This window comes from Pristis pectinata, chromosome 7 (assembly GCF_009764475.1).
Source record: "Pristis pectinata isolate sPriPec2 chromosome 7, sPriPec2.1.pri, whole genome shotgun sequence".
Taxonomy (NCBI): domain Eukaryota; kingdom Metazoa; phylum Chordata; class Chondrichthyes; order Rhinopristiformes; family Pristidae; genus Pristis; species Pristis pectinata.
Genome location: NC_067411.1, coordinates 23,911,617 through 23,936,859, shown reverse-complemented (window position 1 = coordinate 23,936,859; position 25,243 = coordinate 23,911,617). Strand labels below are relative to the sequence as shown.

Here is a 25,243-nt window from a genome sequence, read left to right as displayed (position 1 = left end):
AGAAGAGATTAGTTTAGATACTTAATAACTAGTTTAATCAGTTCGGCACAACATTGTGGGCCGAAGGTCCTGTTCCTGTGCTGTACTGTTCTATGTTCTATGCAAAAATGGCAGAAAAACATCAGCTGATCCATCAAGTCTCTCGAGCTGTGTAAAATGATTAGACGTTAAAAGGGAACTATATCTAAATGCACCTAAGTATATAGAGTCATCGAGCTGTACAGCACAGCTACAGGCCTTTCGGCCCACCACATCCATGCTGACCTTTTTACCCATCTACATTAATACCATTTGTCTGCTTTAGATTCATGTCCTTCTATGCCTTGCCTATTTAAGTGTCTGTCTAAATATCTTTTAAATATAGTGATTATATCTAACACCACCACCTCCTCAGGCAGCAAGTTCTAGATATCAGCCACTCTGCATAAAATAAAACTTTCCCCTCAAATCTCCTTTAAAACTCCTCTCTCACCTTTTTGTTTTTGATGCCCCTATCATGGGGAAAGAGATTCTGACTATCTTCCCTCTCTTTGCCTCTTATAATTTTATATACCTCTATCAGGTCACCATCAGCCTCCTCTGCTCCAGGGAAAACAAATCCAGCCTATCCAATCTCTTGCCATAATAAAGTCCTCCAATCCAGGCAACATCCTGGTTAATCTCCTCTGCACTTTCTCTAACACAACCACATCTTCCTAAAATACACTCTCTCTGCACTCTGTCCAATGCAACCACATCCTTCCTGTAGTTATTAACTAACCAAAGATGAAAATTGGAATAAGACATTGCCACAGCTTAAACAATGCTTAACCAAGAACAAAATGCAAAATGCTGGAGGAACTCAGCAGGTCAGGCAGCATCTGTGGAGGTAAATGGACAGTCAACATTTTGGATTAGGTCTAGTCCAGGTGAAGGGTCAATCTGACGGGCCGTTTCCCTCCACGGATGCTGCCTGACCTGCTGAGCTCCTCTAGCAGTTTGTCTTTTTTGCTCCAGATTCCAGCATCTGCAGTCTCTTTTGCCGGCAAGAACAAAATTCCGGTTTGTAATCATTCATCCAATTTTTTTTTGCAGGAATCAGTTTCGAACTTTGCGACAGGCAATCATTGACATGGTTTTGGCAACAGAGATGACAAAGCATTTTGAACATGTGAACAAATTTGTGAACAGTATCAATAAACCCATGACATCTTTAGAAGAAACCAGCTTAAATGTAAGGCCTAACTTCAGCTTCCTCAGTATGAACATCATTATGTATCGGTGACATGGAATGCACCAGCAGGATTAATGGTTGTGATTGACGCAGCTCCCTCCCAAGATCAATTAATTCCATAATATTTATCTATATTGAAATGATATAAATTGATTCAATGCAGAAATTTAATCTTTTTTATCTTTTTCAATCTTTTTATTAGTTTTCAAATTAATACAGATTAATATATAACATCAGTGTTTGTACATGTAATACAAAGAGATCAGGAGAACAATCATAGCATAGATAATCATAAAGAACAATAAAATATAAAAAAAATCTGTAGATCCCACGATCTCTTAGTAAATGAATATAATATAAAAGAAAGGAAAGAAAAAGATTTATTATATATATAAAAGAAAGGAAAAAAAATCCCCAAATCAATAAGAAAAATTATAAACAATATATCAAATCAAACTAAACAGAAAAATTTCAAAAAAGAACCAAAAAAAAAGAAAAAAAGACTGGACTGAAATTTCTCAGTAAAAACAGAGCAATATTATGTCGTCAACTCCGTTCCTTTAAATTAGAAAGTTATTGAAAGGGGATCTATATCATGTGAAAATATTGGATAAATGGACTCCAAATATCTTCAAATTTAAGCAAAGGATCAACAGTACCACTCCTAATTTTTTGCAAGTTTAGACATGATATAGTTTGAGAGAACCATTGAAAAGTAGTAGGGGGTATTGGATCCTTCCATTTATGCAAAATGGATCATTTGGCCATTAATGTAACAAAGGCAATCATACAGTTAGCAGAAGCAGATAAATGGCCAGACTCTATCCTTGGTAATCCAAAAATTGCAGTGATAGGGTGAGGTTGTAAATCAACATTCAATACAGTTGAGGTAACATTCAATACAGTTACCTCAATGTCTTTCCAATATTTTTCCAAAAGAGGACAGGACCAAAACATACATGTCAAAGAAGCCACATTCGATTTACATCTGTCACATATAGGATTTATATGGTGTAAAAACGGGCTAGCTTATCGTTTGACATATGGGTCCTGTGAACTACCTTAAACTGTATCAAAGAGTGTCTGGCACACATCGAAGATGTATTAACTAAATGAAGAATTTTCTTCCATGTCTCTGTAGGTAAAGATGTCTGGAGTTCACTTTCCCATTCATTCTTAACTTTGTCCAGTGATTCTGGACATATTTTCATAATTAAATCATAAATTATTGCTATCAAGCCCTTCTAATAAGGATTCAGACCTAAAATTTTTTCTGTAATTTCAGTTTTGTAAGGTGTCGGAAAAGAGGTTATAGTAGCTTTTAAAAAATTTCTAATCTGCAAATATTGAAAAAAGTGTGATCTAGACAAATTGTATTTGTTAGACAGTTGTTCAAAAGATGAAAAACAGTTATCAATGAATAAATCACGAAAACCCTTCCTTTTCCATACAGAAAAAGCTGAGTCAACTCTGGATGGATGAAAGAAAAAATTAGATTGAATGGGACTTGACAAATTAAATTTATTCAATCCAAAAAATTTACAAAATTGAAACCTTATTCGTATTGTATGTTTAACAATAAGATTCTGGATGTATTCATAAGATATCTTTTTACGCAGATGACCTGTTACTTTATATTTCTAATCCGGAGGAATCTATCCCTGCAGTACTATCACTACTGGCTATAGATTAAATTTTAATAAGAGCGAACTTTTTCCATTAAATATGCAAACCCCAATTTACAGGCAATTACCTTTTAGATTGGTAACTGACTATTTTATGTATTTAGGTATTAAAATTACCAAGAAACACAAGGACTTATTTAAAGCTAATCTATTGCCTTTAATTGACCATGTTAAACAATTATTTACTAAATGGTCCCCGCTCTTTATCATTGGTAGGCCGAATTAATGCGGTTAAGATGAATATTTTACCAAAATTTTTATATTTATTTCAAGCGATTCCAACTGTCATCCCAAAATCTTTTTTTGACACCATTGATTCTAAAATTCTTTCATATATTTGGCAGAATAAAAACCCAAGGTTAAGTAAGAAATATTTACAAAAACTAAAAAAGGATGGCGGTATGGCCCTGCCTAACTTTAGTTTATATTATTGGGCAATTAATATCAGATATTTAATTTTTTGGATACAAGATTCAGATGTAATTCAATGTCCCAATTGGGTACACCTTGAGCACCAATCAGTACTTAGATTTTCATTAGTTTCTATTTTAGGAGCTTCACTCCCTTTTGCACTTACCAAATTAAGTAAACATATGATTAACCCAATTGTTAAACATAAAATACGAATATGGTTTCAATTTCGTAAATTTTTTGGATTGAAGAAATTTAATCTTAAAGCTTATTGATTTTTGATTATAAACTGTACAAGCTCCTTGCTCATTGTTAATAATATGGCTTGAGGTTTTAGATTGCTGTGCAGCTTTCTACATACACACAGACTCCCACAACACTATTTATTTTGTCCTTGAGTCAGGTATCAGTACTTTAGAGATAAGTTATCAAAAGAATCTTGGCATGCAGGCAACCATGCAAGGCCACCAGCTTCAGCATGCTCTTAATTTCCCCGAGAAGGTTGGGGGCAGGGTGTGATAGGGATGTCATTTATTAATCTGAACAGTGAGGTTGCTTCTACTATATTATAAAGTCATAGAGTAATACAGCACGAGTACAGGTCCTTCAGCCCAACGAGTCTTTGCCAACCACGATGCCCATGCAGCTAGTCCCAATTTCCTGCGTTCAGACCATATCCCTCCAAGCCTTGACTCTCCATGTACCTATTCAAATGCTTCTTAAATAATACTATTGATCTGCTTCAACCACTTCCCCTGGTAGCTCATTTCATATACTCACCACCCGCTGTGTGAAAAAGTTGCCCTCCAGTCCCTTTTAAATCTTTCCCCTCCCACCCTAAACCCATGCCCCCTAGTTTTGGACTCCCCTATCCTGGGGAAAAGACTGTTATAATCCACCTGATCTATGCTTCTCATAATCTTAAACACTTCTATAAGGTCACCCCTCATTCTACTTCGTTCCAAGGAATAAAGACCCAGTCTGGACAACCTCTCCCTATAACTCAGGCCCTCTAGTCCTGGCAACATCCTCCTAAATCTTCTCTGCACTCTTTCCAGTTTAACCATGTCTTTTCCCTCATAGGTCGACCAAAACTGTACACAGTACTCCAAGTGTGGACTCACCAATGACTTATACAACTGCAAGATAATGACCCAACTCCCATACTTAATGCCCTGACTGATGAACACTTTTTTCACCACATTGTCTACCTGTGACGCCACTTTCAACGAACTATGCACTTGTATTCCTAGGTCTCTCTGTTCCATTACACTCCCTAGCGCCCTACTCATATTGTTAGTAAGAACTTAGCAAACAAGAATCTCCAAATTGGAATGGAAGAAAACCTGGAGTGATGGTATTCCCATGTACTTACTTCCCTTGTCCTTCTAGGTGATAAAAGTTGCAGGTTTTGGTGATGCCACCAAGGAAGGTTAGGCAAATTGGTGCAGTGTAGAGAGCACAGATCATAGCCGGGGAGGTATGTGGAGGAGTTTGTTGAATAATAATTTCAGATAATCAACCATTCCAGTCTGTACCTTATATTCAGCAACACACACAAAAAGTTCTGTAGGAACTCAGCAGGTCAAGCAGCATCTATGGAGGGAAATAAACAGTTGACGTTTCAGGTCAAGATCCTTCATCAGGACTGGAAAGGAAGAGGGCAGAAGCCAGAATAAGAAGGTCAGGGGAGAGGGAGGAGCACAGGCTGGAGGGTGATAAGTGAGTCCAGGTGAGAGGGGGAAGGTAGGTGGGTGGGGGAGATGTAAGAAGCTGAGAGGTGATGAGTAGAAGAGGCAAAGGGATGAAGATGAAGGAATCCAGTAGGAGAGGGCAGTGCACCATGGAATAAAGGAGAGGAGAGGAATAGATGGGCAGGTCATGAGGGCAGGGTAGGGAGAAAGAGAAGTGGGGAGGAGGCCACAGGAATGAGGGAAGACAAGGGGGGGGAAGGAGGGAGAAGGAAAGGGGGAGAGGTTACTGGAAGTTAGAGAAATTGATGTTGAGGGTGTCAGGTTGGAGACTACCAAGGCGGAATATGAGGTGTTGTTCCTCCAACCTGCATCTGGCCTCAACGCGGCAGTAGAGGGGGCTGTGGATAGACGTCAGTATGGGAGTGGGTTGTGGAATTGAAGTGGGTGGCCACTGGGAGATCCTTGCTTTTGTGGTGGACGGAGCGAAGGCGCTTGACGAAGTGGTCCCCCAATCTGTGTCGGGTCTCACCAGTGTAGAGGAGGCCGCACCGGGAGCACTGGATGCAATAAATGACACCCTCGGATTCACGGGTGAAGCGCTGCCTCACCTAGAAGGACTGTCTAGGGTCCTGAATGGTGGTGAGGGAAGAGGTGTAGGGGCAGGTGTAGCACTTAGTGCAGTTGCTGGGGTAAGTACCGGGAGGGTCATCAGTGGGGAGGGATGAGTGGACAAGGGAGTCACGGAGAGAGTGGTCCCTGGGGAAAGCGGAGCGGGGAGGGAGGGGAAGATGTGCCTGGTTGTGGGATCCCGTTGGAGGTGGCAGAGGTTGTGGAAAATGATGTGTTAGATGCAGAAGCTCATGGGATGGTAGGTGAGGACAAGGGAAACCCTGTCCCTGTTATGTCAGGGGGGATGGGGTGACGGCTTTATATTGCCTGTATATCATTTTTTCTTTCTCTCTTGTAACAGTTTCAGATGTAATTTGTCTCCTCTTGTTTATTTTATCCCAGACATATCTTACTGAAAATTTTAAGAAGTGCAGATGTTAAAATCTGAAATAAAAATAGGAAATGCTGGAAACACTCAGCAGATCTGGCAGGATCTGTGGGAAGAGAAACAGAATTAAGATTTGAAGTTGAAGACATTGCTGTGTTTCCAGCTCTTTATGCTCTTATACCTTCTGGTTATTCACTAGCTTTTACATTGCTCTTTCAACTCCACCATCACCACAATATCTCCTGGTACCCACTCAGTCACACACCTTCCCTTTTGTTCTCTCTGTTCCTTTCCCCTAAACTTTTTTTATCTACTTTTTTCTTGGTTCTGATGACAGGTCATCAAACTGGTCCTCCCTGAACTGCTGAGTATAGTATTTCTAGCATTTTTCTGTTTCTATTTCAACTTTCCAGCAGCTGCAGTATTTTATCTTTGTTTCAAATGAAAATCGGAAATCTCCAGATGCTGAAAATGTGAAATAAAAACAGAAAGCACTGGAAATCCTCAGCCAGTCAGCCTGCATCTGAGGAAAGAAAGGGGTCTTCAATCCACAAAACATTAACTCTATAGATTCTGCCTGACCTGTTGAATGTTTCCAGCATTTTCTGTTTCTATTTCACCATCAAATGAATTCCAATTGATATCAATGGAGCTGTACCACAGTAATAGACACTGTTCTTCGCATAACTTATAACACAGTACAATAAGCTAATTTTTAATAATGTTCTCTGCCAAATTATTTTCAATTTGCTATCATTTTGTTTTATAAAGGAAAATACAATTCATTTTTGAAAATAATAGCCAAACCTTCTACCAGTATTCCTGGTCAGCTGCCTGTGTACCAGGCTTTTCTCCAGCTAAACAGCAAGACCCAGCATGAAGCAGGGCCTTTTTGAGTAAAAGTATCCTTTATTTACACAACCTCCCAAAGTATCATCCTTCACAAAATTTATAGGGTCCTCCTCCAACATTGCAACCCAAATTCTGCTAATGTGTATGGATTAATTTCTATTTGTGTTCCACAGAGTGAGAGCAGTGATGGTGAGTGTCCTTCTGGTACAAAGAATGCAATGGAGAACAGACTGCTCATTAAACGCATGCTGATTAAATGTGCTGATGTTGCCAACCCTTGCCGTTCAATTAACCTGTGCATTGAGTGGGCAGGGAGAATTTCAGAAGAATATTTTGCTCAGGTAATATTTGAAATGTTTCAACATTTTTAAGTCAAAGTAGAAATGAGATGTTTCAAATTAGTCCAGCTGAGTATGAGAATTAATGCTTTAAACTATTGCAGAAGACTCAATTTTCTATTTTCCTTCGTGTCATGTTTCAGTATAGGTCAGCAGTTATTGCTATTCCTTGCTGGAAAAAATTGTATTTTACAGCTGAAATGATTGTAACAATTGTTTGCACATTTACGCTGGGGGAACAAAGCAAACAAAGCATTTAAATTTACCCAACTTTAGCCATGCAAGTCAGTTAGAGCCTGGGTTCCAGGAAAGCCTGGGACACTGCAGGTGGGCTGAGTGTCCTGCGAATAAAATCAACCAAGTCTCCCATTCCTGATTAATTTCCTGCTGCGAATGTGCATATTTAGTTGCTGGCAGAGGAGGGAATCAATTTCACCTACATTGCCCCTCACAGTTGATCGTCTCTGCTAAAACTTGCTGTCAATGACATGAATAATAGTCATTTGGTTAAAGGGCCAGAAGTAAACAAGAGTCCATGAAAGTAAGGAAGGAGGCAACATTTTAGAGCTGGCTGAGTCTAGTGGATTTACTCTCAGCCTAATTTTCTGCCATGTGCGTGGTTTAGAGGGAAATCCTTGCTGCTTGTAGGATGTCAAAGTCAGAAAATTCTCCAGTTGGCTTAAATCCATCAATTTTGCTCATAGTAGTCCTGCCATTGGCCATCACCTTGAAGGAAACAAAACTGCTCACTTCATATCTTGTGTGTTGACACATTATCCTCTTTATTATATTGGTATAACAGTTATTTTTGCATTAACAAATGCTTTCTTTATCAACAGACAGATGAGGAGAAATGCCAAGGTCTCCCAGTTGTGATGCCAGTCTTTGACAGGAATACCTGTAGTATTCCAAAATCTCAGATATCGTTTATCGATTATTTTATAAATGATATGTTTGATGCTTGGGACGGTAAGAATTTCATTTATTTTTAAATATGTAAATAAATGCCAACTCAATATATTACAATTCCCATACTGCTTTGGTGTGTATGCTTCTCACTGAATGTATTCAGTGCAGAGGAACACTGTCAACCTGGTGTCAGTGTAACCCAGTGTGTGGTGGGCTGGAAATCCTGTCTGAATGTGTTAGTAGGATTTATTGCTCTGGTGAAATTATGGCAGCTCAAAGCAGAAAGTTGGAGAAATTGAAAGGCATAATTTGTTTCTCAAGGAAGGCCACAGGGTCATATTGAAGAGATAATTTGTGCAGATTTTGTCAAGTTTTTCCCACAACAATGTATTTGGTTGCAACCCTTGCATAAAGATATAAGATAGATTCCAGGTACTAACACACACACTGGAAAGGTGGTGATCATCCCAAACTGGTTTTGCATTTCAGCTAGTTGTAGGATGCTATTGGCAGAGACTTGGAAATAGAAGACTTGCCTTATGACTTGACAGGGACTGGTAGTTGGAACTGGAGAGAATAATGCCAGTGGTCAGATATTGCCACATCTGAGTACAATGGAAACTATACACAAATATACAAACTCTAAAAGAAAATCCCAGTGTTGCTAAACAGTGCAAATTATTTTCATTTCATGTTACCATAGTGTAAACATTATATGTGCTAATTTGAAAAGTCCAGCTTATCCTTATTTCTCTATATTTCAGCGTTTCATGAGAAAGATTAATAGTAAATTAAGTATGTGTGTTGAATTAAGTATTTTTAAATAATTTATTGATCATTTTCATGAAATGTCAACTATCTTCCTTTCAGCATTTGCAAACCTGCCCAATTTAATACACCACTTAGCCGAGAACTACAAGTACTGGAAAGCTTTAGATGAATCCAATTATAGAGGTCTACGACCACCATCTGACCTTTAAAGTAAGGTGAAAGGACAACATCTTTCTCATCAACCTCATATTAACTTGTGACTCAAGCCATTAAGAGATTCTATTTTAGTTCAAGTGACTATATATTACAATGTAATATAAATCCTATACAAAGCAGGAAGCCTTGATGTACAGTATGCAGAAAAATTGTGTTGAATTATCACAGCAGTGTCCCAACTACAGACAGAATACCATAGATCTCTGAACTTCAAGACTGGCTTTCTCATGTTGAAGAAGTTTTAGTGTCATTCCAGAAGTATATAATCACAGAGGAAAAGAAGTTTGTTGAGAAAAGCAAATACAAAAACATTTGTTTCTGTAATAATTAACCTAAAGCCATAAATTTACATGCGATTATGCCTTTCGCTTACCACATTGTTCTTTCCTTTAAGTTTCAGGTGTGTTCAAGAATTAGGGACAATAGTCTGATGGTATTTTTTTTAATCAATTTGACACTATTTCAGATGAATGACATTTGCAGCATTAAGACAAGTGGTAATGATGGTTTACATATTCTATAAATATTTAATAGGAAAGAAACTATTTCCTGGTGAAGTAACAAATCCATTCAACAAGGTATTGTGAGGTGGAGATCCATTAAATTATGTCATAGTGTATATATTGAATTAATATTTTAAGCTAAAACATTGCCAAGACCTTTACTTGTACCTTCAACCAGGTTAGTGCGGTTGGATTAATTTTCTTTTCCAAAACCTGATTAAATGTACCAAACATAATATTTCTGTATTCCATAATAATTTGTAGAAATAAGCACTGATGATTTTTTCCCCGCATCATTCTCCAGTGCAGTATCTGTAACTGTTCTCTATTGTTCTGAACAAGAGTTTTAAACACAGTCACATGATAGTCATGGATGAGGGAAGATATTTGTCTCATCATTCATTCAGACATGATGTCTTCAAATGCACCACACAAATATTTTTTTAATGAATCCTGGTGTTTTACCTTCGTTATTCCATCAGAGTCTATTTCCATATATTGATCATGTGACAAAGCACTTACTGATGCTAGTCACACATTTATCTTTTATTTGTTTGATCTGTGGCCATTTGCCAAGTTCATATAGTTTAAAGAAAGCTTCTAGATTTTATTCTCACAATCAATTAACCATTTTGCCATCTAAAATCTATGTACTATCACTTGTACTTTTTTTTACCCACTTTCAAGACTGAAAATTCAAACCTCATTCTTTTTTCATGCCTTTGGCCACTGATGCTAGCCAACAGCTGCATACCTCTTCACTGCACTACCTCCAATGCCTTCAATAGCTCCTTTGTACCTAGAACTGGAATGTTGCCATGATGCAGCCTGACCAGAGCACTGAGCAGTTGGATAATAATTCCCTTCAAGTTGTATTCTTTTATGTTTCAGCATTCCATTGCTTTGTTGATTGTTGCTGTGATATACAGAGCTTGACTCTGCTAAAACTCCCTATAATCCTACACTATTTCAGTGCTATTCACAAATTACACACTCATTTATTCTTTGCATCATAAGTAGAAGCAAACACGTGCATGCGGAAGTTGTTTCTCAGTTGCATTGATAGAATGCTGCAGAGTCCGATGTAAATATATTAATGTCAGCAGGACTTCTGTCAGTGATTAAGTAGTCACACGTTTAAAGGAGTTCACATTCTGGAATCTGTTCCACTTATACCTGTTAGAGTGGCCGCATGAGGTGGTTAACTGGTCAATGTGCTGCAAATGCATCTGCAAAGTGACACAACTCATAAATGAGAAAAACAAACACGTGGGACCAAAAAATAAGATTTTAGGTAAAGCAAGTATCAATCTCTAATGTGAAACATACATATGTATGTGTGTACGTATGTAAATAGAAGAATTGTAACAAAATATACAATTGTTTATAGAAAATGCAGCAGTAATTTTGTTCATTACTGGGAAAATATGTGTAACAATAAACAATTTTAAAAAAATGCTCTTTTATCAATGAATGTTACTCTAAACAGTGTGTAAAATAATGTGTAAAATCTGTGCACAAGCTTACAAAGCACCAGTGGTGAGATTTAGGTGAATACATTATTGAGTTATCCTCCATATATCCACTCAGCGCTGCCACAGAGCACTTGAGATTCAAGTAGCAACATCTGGGAGCAAACTGAAGCAGGGTTGCTGGTTTCCCATGGATGTGGTGAGCAGATTGACTAGAGAATTCATACAACTGTTTACGATCAAAAACATAATCCAATGTGAGGTAGGATGCCAGTCTTAATTTGACTTGTTTCTTGATTACACATCTGTGAAGGCATTTGTTATGGAGATTCATAATCCAGTAGGTGAATGCATCTACCAGAAAACTAGTAGACACTCCTACCGCCTTTCATGCCAGCATGTTTAGAGCACCTTGGAAGAGGCCTTGTGAAATATTCAGTAACAGGAAACTAGCCTTTGAACCATGGTATGCAGAGATAATACCAGAAAACGCCAGCAATAGACAGCAGGTCAGGCACTACCTGTGTCTAGCTGTGCCACTGTGCTGCCCATCTTTCTTTTGCTTGATTACCTTATGCCATATGTCAGTTATAACCTGTAAATTAGACTTATTGGAGCAGGATGAAGACGACTCATCTGTAGATACGAAGGACATTCTCCAACTAATGATGTTATTCAAAAAATACTATGAAGAATATTTTCAAATTACCTGTCTCCTATAAAAGTAAAAATTTATATCTATATATAACATAGCTTTATTTAGCACCTTTTATGACCTTAGGGTATAACAATATGTTTGAATGCTACTTGCATAATATTTCAGAATGTAGTAAATGTTGCAGTGCTGACTGTCTTGAGGTTTATCCCAGGCTACTCTTTGGGAATGGGTTGGATAAGTAAGAAGGGTTTATGTTCGTGCAATTTTCCACTCTACTGACTTAACTTGAATAAATTAGACATGGGAAGTTCAACCATGCCAGAGGAGCAGAGAGCCTAATTTTAATGTCAACGACCTATACCAATGACACCATTTTGACTTTAGAGAATTTCTCAATTCCAAACTCAGCAAAAGCCCCTGGTACCCAGGATCCTGGCCACTGAAGGTGTAGGGAAATTCAGATCCATTTTTGTGGGGGATGAATTCTTTAAGCATCAAGAATAGATTAGATCTACTCTGGCCCTGGCTACTTCCTCCATCCCTTCCCTGGTATTCTGCTTGAAGACCTTATAGTTCCATTCCCACCAACACTCCACCCCATTCCTATTACTCCCCTATCTTTGTTTAGGGATTGTTCCAACAAGCTGACAGCTCCCCACAATCATGCAAACTTTGTCACCAGCTGTAATGCCTTTCCCACTAGCTTTAGTTGGAGTCCCTATTGGAGCATACAAGTAAGGGGCAGAAGGGAAGGTTTCCCACTCATCAAGCTCCAGGACCTGGTCAGGGCATTAGCCACCTTCTTCAACAGAATGCTTTGATAAGTTAAACTCTTGCCACACTATTTGGTTTCTGACAACAACTTGAGGTATTAAATGCTGTTTAATAAACATGCACTTTGGCCAGTAAAAAACTGCTCACTTTCTACTGTGCATATATTAGTACAATTTGACAGTCATCTCCAATTCATGAAAATTTCATACTTGTTTACAGAGCAGTTATCCAAGGTGAGGTTGGTATTCCCCGAGGGTGAAAGCAATGCTTCAACTATACAGAGGATTGATGTCTGTAAAGCAAACACAAATGCCGAACAGTCCATTCTTGCTCCTATTCCTTTAGGCATCGAACTGTTCATTAAGTAGATTAATAATTTCTGCTTCAATGATTTCACATAACAGATGCTTCCACATTCTCCTCCCCACTCTACTTGAAGAAATACCTCTTAAAATAGCTATTTACAGATCAAATTTTTTGATGTATCCTGTTTGTGGACTGAACCACAAGTGGAATGGTTTATATTTGTTCACTGCATTAAGCCCCTTTCTGAAACAAAAGATTGTTTTTGGTATTCATTTTGTCTGTTCTTTCCAGAGAGAAAAGCCCTGATCTCTTATAACTGTATTCTCTACTTCTTTATCAAGCAGAGACGTTAAGGCTGCAATAATTTTTCCAATTAATTTCCAGAAACATGCATTGTTTTATGAGGAATGGAAATATCTGAAAGAAATATTTATGTTTAGCTTAAATACTGGTCACCTGGCATTTGACAGAGTGTGACAAATTGATAAATAGAATTTCATTAGTTAAAGCCAAAACAAAAATTTTGATAGTAAAGCATCAATACAGGTAAAGAGAGTTGATCAGACCAGATCAGTCAAATGACAGAATAGGTGCAAGGGACTGAATGGCTTATGCTGTTTGTATATTCTTTTTCTTAGGCAGTACCTTGGGCTTGAGGATGACTTGCTTCCACTCTGGTTTTGTGGTTTCCCAGATGTTGAGAATGATGTCGAACCAGCAGACTCTTCCACAGATGGGGCAGGAGGCACCTCTTGGGGCAGGGGTGTGGGTAGTTTGTGAAGTGGTAGACTTCTTCCACCATTTATGCAGGGCTTGTGTGCACCCAATATTGAGGTTCTCAATATAGTCCCCCCAAATGCACTTTCTCTACTTTGAGCAGACATGGGCCAAGAATTCCCTGGAGTCAGAGGGGCTGTTGCATTTTCAAGGATGTCAAGCCCTGAAGTTAATGCAGAGTAAGCACTAGGTGCCTGTCAGTTTCCATGCTGGTCTGTTGAAAATGAGTATTCCTCTGAAGCTGGTCTCTTTTGAAAATCACTTTTTTTTTTACTTTTTCTTGCCACAGTACTGTTTTTTTTTATTGACTTCCATCTGAGTTTCTTCTGCTCACTGTTCTTTTATTAAAGTACAAGACTTCCTTTGCACAAGATGGCAGCCACAACATATTTGCTGCTGCCAGCTGCAAACCTTATCTCTAAGCATATTAGCTGCCACTGATTTGAGGGAAAGAAGAGGACGAGGAGAAAAGTTTTGCACCATTGACAGGCAGCAAGTTCTAGCAAAGAATCATATGTATTGTTATTAAACTCACTACATTATTTTTTTAATGAAACTGGATCCTTCCAAATCACCACTGGGAATGTTTGCCACATTTGTCACTGATGCTGGTCTTTTAATACCATGGAACTGTTCTTAAAAGCAGCAATAGAATAAGCATCTACAGATCCTTTAGATAGATGGCCATGTTGTGATAGGGTCTATCACAACAGGTCATCTACATCCAATTCATAAATAGAAAAGGCATTGACTCCCATCAATCTATAGGTGGTTTGAAACCACCATAAAAAAAATTGTTAAACTCCAATATAAGTACTTTCATTTTACACCATTCAATTATACTAACGTCAAGAACTTGGCAACTGTTGGAGGCTGAATCAGCAAAGATCACCAGAAACAACACACAAATTCTACTGCAGCCTACCGTTGAAGGCCAAAATTGATATTCCAGTGCATTAATTTTCAGATAGGATCCGGCTCTAAAGTGTTGAAAAATGTAATTGAGGGGGAAACATTTTACTCAGTTTACCAGAGAAAAAAAAAATCAGCCTTCAGGCTGTGAAAAGCAGGAAAATTGAGAAATATCCTTGTATATCACATATTTCCAATCAGAAAATCTAATGCACAAAGCACTAATTTTGTTTTAATTTAGTCTGTTGATATCCTTTGTTGGCTGAGGATTGTGTATGGTATCTATGGCAAGCTACAAAAATGAAAACCTACAAATTATTTTTTCCTCACTCCATGTTGACTGATTTGTTAATATATTAATATTTGATATACCGAAAAAGTACAAACCACCCAATCTAACTCTGTAGCACACAAACACACACGTGCATACATGCATGAAATTGAAAGAATACCACAGGAGGGATGTTTACTATATTCAATGGTGCAAGTGAATACTTGACTTAGTACAGGGTGCAAAGGACAAGTGCTTACCAATTCAGAATTGTATTAGAATTACTACCAAGAGCTTTGTTTTCTTTGTACCAAGCAATAATCAAATGTAATTCACTTTCCGTGCACAGAACTGTATATAATTCTATTTTATACAAATGTATTTAAGTAGTTAATATTTACAACACAATACTTTGTAATATATTGTTGCATTGTGTATTTAACTGAATGTTTTGATTTTTGTATGAAGTAAAACATATTTTATGTTTAGAACTTGAATGTGTATAATAATTTTCATCCATAAAACAGCAGCAAATTAAACATTCGCTATCCAAATGTACTTTTGGTTATAAATAAAATGGAAAAAACAAATTTTCCTCATGCAAGATTGGATCTGCTCTCACCTCAAGGTGCTTTCAGATTTTCGCTCGAGGCCATTTCCTAACCAAATGGATATAAGCTATATGTTATGAAATAATGAGATGACTAACAAAGGGGAATTTCAGAAGATTTTGTCAAGGTCCAAAGTGAGGATGTTCCCCGATGATTGCAGGTTTTTTGCTCCATTCATAATTGATTAGGAAATGAAACAATTTACCCCCTGTACAACAAGACCTGAACAATATTAAAGCTCAAGCTAATAATCAGTAGATTGCATTCGTCCCACAGAAGGACCAGAAAGGAACCATTGCCAACCAAGCAGGGTCTATCCAGCTGTTGTTAAATTTAATGGGATTATCATTGCCGGATTTTGCCTCACCAGAGGGTTACCTATAACCAAATATGTAACTGAAGCAGCCATGTAAATATTATGGCTACAACAGTAGTTTAGAGCTGAATTCTGCAATGGCTACTTCCCAAAGCCTTTTCAACGAACAGAAGGAACAAAACACAGGTGTGATGTGATAGCTCCACCAATACTCAAAACCAACAATATTCAGAACAATACGAACTGCTTTATTGGCACACAGTACATCACTGTGTACTTATTCATTCCCTCCACCATAGATTATTCATTCCCTCCACCATAGATTCACCTTAATTGCAGTGTGCACCATCTACAAAATTCATGCAGCAACTCACCAAGGCTATTTCTGATAACTGCAAAACCCAAGAACAAGATTTCTAGCAATAATCAATAACATTGTTATCTTTCCTAGTTATTCTTTACCTGCACACTAATCTTTTACTCCCCAGTGATATTGGTTGATTTGCTGGAGCAACACACAAAAAGCTGGAGGAACTCAGCAGGTCAGGCAACATCAATGGAAATGAACAGCCAACTTTTCAGGTGGAGACCCCTTCATCAGGACTGGAAAGAAAGAGGGGAGATTACTGGGGAAATTATTGAAGATTCTTAGCGAGAGGATTTACTCAGATCTGGAAAAGCATGGGCTTGATGGGGTTAATCAGCACAGCTTTGTGCAGGACAGATCATGCCTGACACACTTTGATCAGGGTAATGATTTAAGCACATTTTGATTGATGAAGGTAGGGCAGTGGATGTTGTCTACATGGACATTAGCAAGGCATTTGACAAGGTCTCTCACGTTACACTGATCCAGAAGATTAAGACACATGGAATGTCATGCTTGACAAATCTCTTAGTTTTTGTTTTGAAGAGGTAACCAAAAGGGCAGATGAGGGTAGGGCAATAGATATAGTCTATTTGGACTTTAGCAAGGCCTTCGACAAGGTCCCACATTAGGCTGGTCGAGATTAGGTCCCATGGAATCCAGGGAGAGCTAGTTAGGTGGATTCAAAATTGGCTAAGAGGTAGGAAGCAGAAGGTAGAGGTTGAAGGTTGTTACTCACAATGGAGACCGGTAACTAGTGGTGTGCCACAGGGGTCACCATTGGGAACTTTGTTATTTATATAAATGGTTTGGAGGTGAATGCAGGTTTGATCAGTAAGTTTGTGAATGACATGAAATTAGGTGGTGGTGTTGATGGTGAAGAAGGTTATCATAGATTACAGGAGATCTTGATCAGTTAGGGAAGTGGGACGAGGAGTGGCAAGTGGATTTCAATACTGATGAGTGTGAGGTGATGCATTTTGGAAAGTCAAACCAGCGAAGGACATACTATGAATGATAGGGTACCAGGGTGTGTAATGGTACAGAGGGGCCTAGGAGTACAAGTGCATAATTCATCGAAAGCAGCATCACTGGTAGACAGGATAGTGAAAAGGGCATTTAGCACACTGGCCTTCAGTCAGGGTGTACAGTCTTGGCTGCCCTATTATAGAAAAGATGTGGTTAAACTGGAGAAGATTTATGGGGACGTTGCCTGGACTAGGCGGCCTGAGATATCGAGAGAGGTTGGCCAGGCTAGGTCTTTATTCCTTGGAACATAGGAGAATGAGGGGTGACTTTATAGAAGTGTTTAAAATTATGAGAGACATAGATAAGGTGAATGGCAAGTCTTTTCCCCCAGGGTAAGGGAGTCCAAAAGTAGGGGGCATGGGTTTAGGGTGAGAGGGGAAAGATTTAAAAGGGACTGGAGGGTAACTTTTTCCACACAGAGGGTGGTGAGTATATGGAATGAGCTGCCAGAGGAAGTGGTTGAGGCAGGTACAATAGTATAATTTAAGCACTTGGATAGGTACATGGAGGAGCAGGACTTGAAGGGATATGGGCCAAACACAGGAAACTGGGACTAGTTAGGTGGGCACTATGGTCAGCATAGGCTGGTTGGCCTAAAGGGCCTGTATCTATGACATATGGGGTCCACAGTGGCTTGGTGGATTGGATTCAAAATTGGCTTGGCCTTGTAAGTGTAGCAGTGGAAGGATATTTCTCTGACTGGAGGTTTATGACCAGCAGTGTTCCACAGGGATCAGTGCTGGGACTTCTAAATGATTTAAACAAAAGTGTAGATGGGCAGATTAGTAAGTTTGCAGATGACACAAAAGTTGGAGTTGTGGATAGTGAAGCAGGTTGTCAAAGGATACAGCAGGATATAGATCAGTTGGAGATATGGGCAGAGAAATGGCAGATGGAGTTTAATCTAGACACGTGAGGTGTTGCATTTTGAGAAGTCAAATATAAGGGGAATGTAATAAGTGACAGAACCCTTAGGAGCACTGATCTACAGAGGGATATTGGGGTGCAAGTCCATAGCTCCCTGAAAGTGGTAATACAGGTAGATAGGCTAGTAAAGGTGTACAGCATCCATGCCTTTAATCAGTCAGGGCATGAGTATAAAAATCAAGAAGTCACATTGCAGCTGTGTAAAACTTCGGATAGGTCACATTAGCAGTATTGTGTACAGTTCTGGTTGCTGCATTACATTAAGGTTGTTGAGGCTTTGGAGAAAGTGCAGAAGGGGTTCACCAGGATGTTTGTATTTTTTCCCCAGGGTGGAAATATCAAATACTAGAGGGTACAGTTTTAAGGTAAGAGGGGAAAAGTTTAAAGAAGATGTTTCTTTTTGAAAACAGTCATCTGGATTGTGCTGCTGGGGTGGGGGGGGGGGGGGGGGGGGGGAAGTGAAATGGTAGAAGCAGATATGATAGTAATTTTAAGAGGCATTTAGACAGGCACATGAACATGCAGGCAATAGAGGAATATGGATCATATGCAGCCACATGGGATTAATTTGGCATCATGGTCAGCACAGACATCATGGGTCGCTGGGCATATTCCTGTGCTATGCTATGTTCTGTGCGAGAAGTACAATGGCAGCAGAGAAGTAGGAATACAACAATCCAAATTCCTCTCCAAATCACACATCACCCTGACTTGGATATAAACTGCTGATCCTTCATTGTTGCTGAATTAAAGTCAAGCTATTTCCTGCATAATGAATCAACGGATAACCTCCATCATACAATCTAAAGCAATTTAAAGTCAGCATGGAAACGGGCCCTTCCACTAATCCCAAACTAATCCCATTTTATTCTCTCCACATTTCCATCAATTCCCCCCTCCCCAACCAGATTCTGTAACACACAGGAGGCAATTTACAGTGGCCAGATAATCTAACCCATATCTTTTGAGGGTGGGAGCTATACTGGGCCAGATTGTACTCACCTGTGGTTGACAATTCCATAGCTGGACGTTAGATGCCTGTTCATTTAATCTTCTGATCCACCACTGACGTCCATTTGTCTCTCAGCTTTACGCCAGCCATGGATGACCTAAGCAGTATTGTCACTTTTATTTGAACGGGGTTGCCGATCTTGAGGTACATGAATTATTATCTTTACAATCAATTTCTGATACACAAGGTGCTTTTAATTTATTTGATACTGTTTTTAATTATCTCCAATTATCAGAAACAACTGTTAAGAATTTAAAGGCCTTTGACAACAGCAATCTGTCAAAAAGTGATTATGGCATTCAGCAGCATGGCCCCCCGATCCATCACTTTAGTTCTTGCTGTCTTGCAAGACTTCTGGGAATAAAGAATCAGCTCGAGGGCCCACCATATCTGGATCAGATTAGTACAGGGAGACAACACTGGGGCAGATCATTTAGGTAGCAGGCCAGAGCTAATCTCAGACAATTAAAATATATCTTAAAGTGCTAAAATGGCAAAATAGCAAGATTGGTCTTCTAGAAGTAATAAGGCAAGTTATACACAGAAATCAATTTACTTGATATACAAGTTCATTTTGTCCTCATTTAATACAGTAAAGTCAAATAGGTAAAGCAAATTGGCAATGGTGTTAAATGATTCAGATTAAAATGAAGACCACGTCTTTTCTACTCATGGTACAGGCAACCAGCAACATTACAGAAAGACTTTCCAAGTCCTTTCCCACCAAGAGCAATGAACTGACAATTTATTGATACACACTAGCATCAAAGTCCTCAAAAAACAATGTGGGGTAAATATCATCAAAAATATAACCTCACCTTGTGTGGAATTTCCAGATTTTGAAAAATAAATTTCTGATTTTGGAAGCATCTTGCATTTAACATTACTATATACAATTTCAAACCTACAGTGATGGTGGTGGGGTGGATGGGGGTCACAACAAGATATTTTTAGCAAATGTTTTAAAATTATTTAAAAAAAACATTTTATGACAAAAGTCTGGGTCTTATTGCCACAGTTCCTTTAAATACACAAATTTTCATTTTGTAATCTTTACAAATCACAGATAAGCAAAAATTAGTTGCTCAGAAGACCATTTGCAACACCAAGATAATATAAATCCAGAACTCGTAATGAAGGCAATCTTAGCAGAAAATGTACTCACAATTATAGATATACATAACCAGTCAACAAGCAACATATTAGCAGAATCTTGATACTTTCTTCAATATCATGAATCCACAGAAATATACTTTCCACAGGTCATTTGAATCCATTATTAACTATCATATAACATTCATTTCATTTGCTTCACAATAAACTCAAGATTACACATCATCTTGTTCTAATTGTTGGAATAACGCCTTACTCCGTAACTGTGATTCCCTCTCTCCATCCTTCCAAAAGATGATGAGGTGATCTGTTGAACAAGTTACAATTCCATGGTCTTTAGAATACAGGAACATCTGGGAATTGACAAAAGCAATAACAATTCAGGAAGCTATAAATCGTTTAGAGTAAGTTAATGGGAAATGCACATTCATTTCAACTGATTAAAGTAAATTTTAAAAAAAACCTTGTCATAATAGAGTCAAGTATTTTTCTTCACCTCAGTATAAACAATCATTTCAAGCTGGAATATACTTTCAGAAATACTGAAAATACGGTGGCCTAGATTTTGCTGTAGTGAAACTAGTAACATTTGCCAATACACTGAAATTGACAGCAACTTCTGGTTGCAACACATGTGTAGTTAACTGCAGAAATCTGCTCTCAATAATTCCCTGTTCCAAAGTAACAAAGGGATATGGTGCAAAGACTGGTATTTGAAGCTAGATCAGGGATCAGCTTTGATCTCACTGAATAGCAGATTTAAGAAATTAAATGATTCTCTTCTCCCGACCAGCCTGTCAGTTCAGAAATAAACTGGAACATTAACAACTTCCTTTACAAGATATTGTGGACAATAGTTAATACTACAGAAAAAAGTGTTCATACTGCACAAATACTCACTTGCACTGCACCTGAATGACCAATCAAATCACCAGTTAACTCCAAAGTCTTCAACATAGAACACTCCAACTTGCGTTTTACCATTTGGTTTTGCTGCTTGTTTGGCCTCCCAATTCCCCACATACTAAAAATCCCTAAAGCCAAACAGATATCAATGTCATTACATTATCACAACTAATTTAATAAATGGATCACAAGTGCTGCAAACATTTAGATGACATGGTATTACAAGACATTTAGCCAGAAATAAATAATAAGTGAAAAATGACCTGATGCCTATATTAAAAATTAATGTACTTGGAACTTCGGCTTATTTGATGCCACACACTCTGAAGTTCTCAGGTGGAACAGCTCAAAATGCAAAGCACTGCACAAAATGGAATTAAAATAACAAAAGAGTAGATTCCATATAAACACAATCCTAATACAGACAGCAGGATTTTACTCCTTTTGAAATTACAATACAGGACTCAGGAAAGCAGCAGCAACAAGACTTGTAGTCTTGTCACAACCATGATGCCAGGGGAAAATAGATAACATGGGTGAAAGAAACTGCAGATATATATTTACCATCAACAATAGAGCAGCAAGTTGCAAGGCTAGGCTAAATGACTTGCAACCATCTTGAGCAAGAAGGACCCAGTAGTCAGAAGTCCTGTCCAACATAGCTTACTAGCCACCAATCTGGACTATCCTTTTTGCTTTAACCTCCTTCAGTTCTATAATCCTCATAGATATCTGCAATCCTACAACTATGGCCAGTTGAGCATCCACAAATTTAAAATTGTTCCACTGTTGACAATTTAGTGTAAATTGTGTGCATGGTGTAGCATGAAGCCGTGCAATCCAGTCCCTGCATTTGTCATTCATGCGAACTGGAGGCATCCTAAAGCAGCTCGCCAATTAGACTCGGCTACGTTCAGGCAGTGTAGCAGAATAGAAGGGAATTTTGTGTTGTCTGCAGCACAGAGGGAGAATTGCTCCTTCTGTCACCGTGTTAAATTGTGAAGAATAATAAAAAGAAAATTACCATTTTGTTAGCAGGCAGTTGCCCACCAAGTATACTATGCAAGGAAACAAAAGCAGCTCAGCAGGACTACAAGCTCTCTTAGCTGACCAATTTTAGTGAAGTGTTCCTAACCAGACATTAGGATCCTCATTGACAGTGATGATTATATCTACTAATGTATATAATGTTAAGTTGCATCAACCTGATGTAGCAGGCTCTGCTGGAGGAAGTTCCTGCAATTCCCAGAGGCGAACACTGCCATCAACAGAGCAGGAGACCAACTGGCTGTAAAACATTGAAGTTCAGACATTATTTTCAGAGTTTAGGGCAACCAATAGCTGTGACCTGAAAATAAAATCCAGTTTAAAACTTTCTTTACTAGGTCAATAAAAGGACAAATGAACATAGGTATTAAAATATCTGAGATATACATATTCTTCATTTGTAAAGTTTAAAATGCAAACTTTAAAAAATTGCTGTGCCTGAAAATAGAACAAAAGCTCTTAACTTTCTTTCAACCTAAGGGTACTTTCTGAACTGCATTGCAAGCTACAATTCAAGTTAGTAACCGTCTTCTAAATTAGCAGTGCACATTTTTCACGTTCATTTAAAATGAAAATTATTGTCAGTGCATCATGAGAATTTTATAATATTTAAGTCTGTTGCTTTATCCATAAATAGATTGTGTAGAATTCAAACTTGCATACTTGTTTGGCAACTTCGCAATATGCAGTACTCGTGAATCATGTGCCACTTGTTGGTAGGCAATCACAGTTTTTGTCTGAAGATTATACACATAAATTCCAGTCCCAATGGCAGCAAAAATGTTCTACAGATAAGAAATACAAGAAATTAGAGTTTAATACATCACAAACATTATTGAGCTTAATAGCAAAGCCTTTTCTTTTTAAAAAGGCATGGAGTATCTATATGGAAGAATTTGGGAAACTGTTTACATGGTGATCTGATGAGTTGTTTTGTACCATACACGAGATCAATCACATAAAAAACACTGGGGGAGGAGGAAGAAAGCCAAGAGGTTCTCATGTAATCAGCATTCAAGTAAATTAAACAAAGGAAAAGGAGGGAAAAAGCCAACTTCAAATGGTTACTATCAAAGCTACTCACCAGTTAGGTGAGTACAAGCTTCATTCATTGACTAATGACATTGTCATTAGACTAGCAGGTAGCCTTTTTGGTTCCACCCTTAGCACAATAAAATCAGAACTTCATGTAATTTGAAAAAAATATTTTCTGAATACTAAATGTATAGGCATTAGGTCTTGAAAGAAGTGTCATTCCCTTTTTACATTACCTCTCCATCTGAAGACAGATGATGAATACAGGTTTCATGCTGGTATGCAGTCCGGGATATCTTTATCTCAGCTGGTTTGTCAGACTGTGGTGCAGCATTCCAGAACTGGGATTCAAACGCTTTAACTGTCCACTCCAGTGCATCCCAAATTATTAACTCACCCACGTGAGATCCAGTTGCAAACGTATAATCTATTCATGCAAACATAAAATGCACAAAGATCCTTGTGAAACCAGCGTACAAAATAATTTGGCAGCAACATTGTCTGAAGAACACTATATACATTATTTCAGTTGAAGCAAGCCGTTAAAATAAAAATTTGCCTGCATAACTTTTTTCTTTTATAATTCAAGATGATGCACAAGAGACAGCACCAACATCAGGAACATTAGCAGCAATTGAGGAATCTGACCGAACTTCTTCCTAAGATTTAAGCAAAGAAAATTATTTCTATGAAGTCTGAAATGTTTCTCTAGACTACATCAAAACTCACTACTTAATCAAACCCAGTCCTATCAATGTTAAAAAAAGTTATTTTCTGTGGCTGAGCATGACCAGCCACTTAAAACAAAAGTACTTCAAATACTGAGCATTAAAATCATCTTTCTAAACAGGTAAACAGCATAAAGATGCTAAGAGATGACCATCACATAGGAATCAGTCATAACATGTTTAAAATTTAGTCCTATTTGCCAGATTCAAATTCTCACTGCAAAACACGTGAACTTCTGCTGAGATATATTCAAAATATTTAAATGATCAGATTTTGCCTTGAGTGAAAAGAATTGTTCCATTTTCATCTTTCTCTCCCTTACTAGTGAAATGATCCTACTTTGTCAAGTTCTGGATGAAAGCCAAAAGAGAACAAGACACTTTCCAGCTGCTTAACCTCATGCATAATATTCATCTGTCATAGAGATAAGGAAAATGGAGTAGGTAACCACATTCCTTCCTCAACAGATGTCCAAAATGGGGAGAACTATACAGCATATTTAAAATTTTAGTAATGCTATTTTTCCCTAACTATAGGCAATATATAACCAGCTAAATCATGAATTGGGAACCTGCAACCTGGCAAGGTCTGTTCATCTGAATAACTATTCAAAGTCATCTGCACAACTTTGATCTTGCAGAGGCGCATGTTACAAAGAGAAATATGTACAATCTGGCAGAAGCTCAAATTTAAAAGGTATGCATTCATAGTAAGTGACTGAATAAGGAAAATTAACCTTTATTTTAAAAAGTTTCAAGTGTTGAAAGTATCGCCAATCGAAAGATGATTGTGTAGAGGGATGGTGTGGATTTTTAAAAAGACGAAAGGCAGCACTTCATACAATTCAGCACTCCATACAGCACTGCCACGTCAGAAAAGTCTGCACATTTATCCTCAGAACAGGAATCTAATCCACAATCTTCTAACTCAAAACTACCAAATGACCCAGAGCTGACTCGAGTTGTGACAAAATGCTGCTTATCAACCTACTTCAACTTTATTGTTTGCTATTCTGAGCCCCAACATAACTATTTCCTGGCATGCATACACTTGACAGAATAGCAGCCTCCTGTGCAGTAAATTTTTATGTTGCTTTCTCGTGTATCACGTAAAATAACATAACTTAATAGACCTCAGGAAGCTTTGTCACCACACATCAAGTCACAGAAAAATAGATTTAACCATCATTCGGGTAAGCAAGGTTGCCCTGTGCATCTTGAGATAGGTTTTCTTTTACAAGTTTAGATAACAAAACTGAATCAGTGACACCTCTCAGCAATCCCTTTCAAGCATCCCAAGAACAAGAAAAAAATGACAAGAAAGCTCATCTGAATAAATTTAGGATTTTGAGGTGTTAAGCTCCTCAAATGGTTACAACCTAAAAATACATTA

The 25,243-nt window shown here is 38.1% G+C and overlaps 2 protein-coding genes across 7 annotated transcripts in view; one reads left to right on the top strand and one right to left on the bottom strand.

Moving 5' to 3' along the window:
• Window positions 1-11,038, top strand: part of pde8b (phosphodiesterase 8B) — a 162,780-nt gene extending 151,742 nt beyond the window's left edge. The window contains exons 20-23 of one of the 2 annotated variants that reach the window (XM_052019127.1): window positions 1,075-1,213; window positions 7,026-7,193; window positions 8,030-8,159; window positions 8,970-11,038. In XM_052019127.1, coding sequence (XP_051875087.1) covers window positions 1,075-1,213; window positions 7,026-7,193; window positions 8,030-8,159; window positions 8,970-9,079 — 547 coding nt within the window. In that variant the 3' untranslated portion in view covers window positions 9,080-11,038. The remainder of the gene's footprint in view (window positions 1-1,074; window positions 1,214-7,025; window positions 7,194-8,029; window positions 8,160-8,969) is intronic. The other variant, XM_052019128.1, reaches the window with a different exon arrangement.
• An 8,551-nt stretch (window positions 11,039-19,589) lies between these two features.
• Window positions 19,590-25,243, bottom strand: part of wdr41 (WD repeat domain 41) — a 29,356-nt gene continuing 23,702 nt past the window's right edge. For 4 of the 5 annotated variants that reach the window (XM_052019715.1, XM_052019714.1, XM_052019717.1 and 1 more), the window contains 5 exons: window positions 23,359-23,549; window positions 22,751-22,872; window positions 22,246-22,328; window positions 21,035-21,168; window positions 19,590-20,487 (listed from right to left, as the gene is read on the bottom strand). In XM_052019715.1, coding sequence (XP_051875675.1) covers window positions 20,350-20,487; window positions 21,035-21,168; window positions 22,246-22,328; window positions 22,751-22,872; window positions 23,359-23,549 — 668 coding nt within the window. In that variant the 3' untranslated portion in view covers window positions 19,590-20,349. The remainder of the gene's footprint in view (window positions 20,488-21,034; window positions 21,169-22,245; window positions 22,329-22,750; window positions 22,873-23,358; window positions 23,550-25,243) is intronic. The other variant, XM_052019716.1, reaches the window with a different exon arrangement.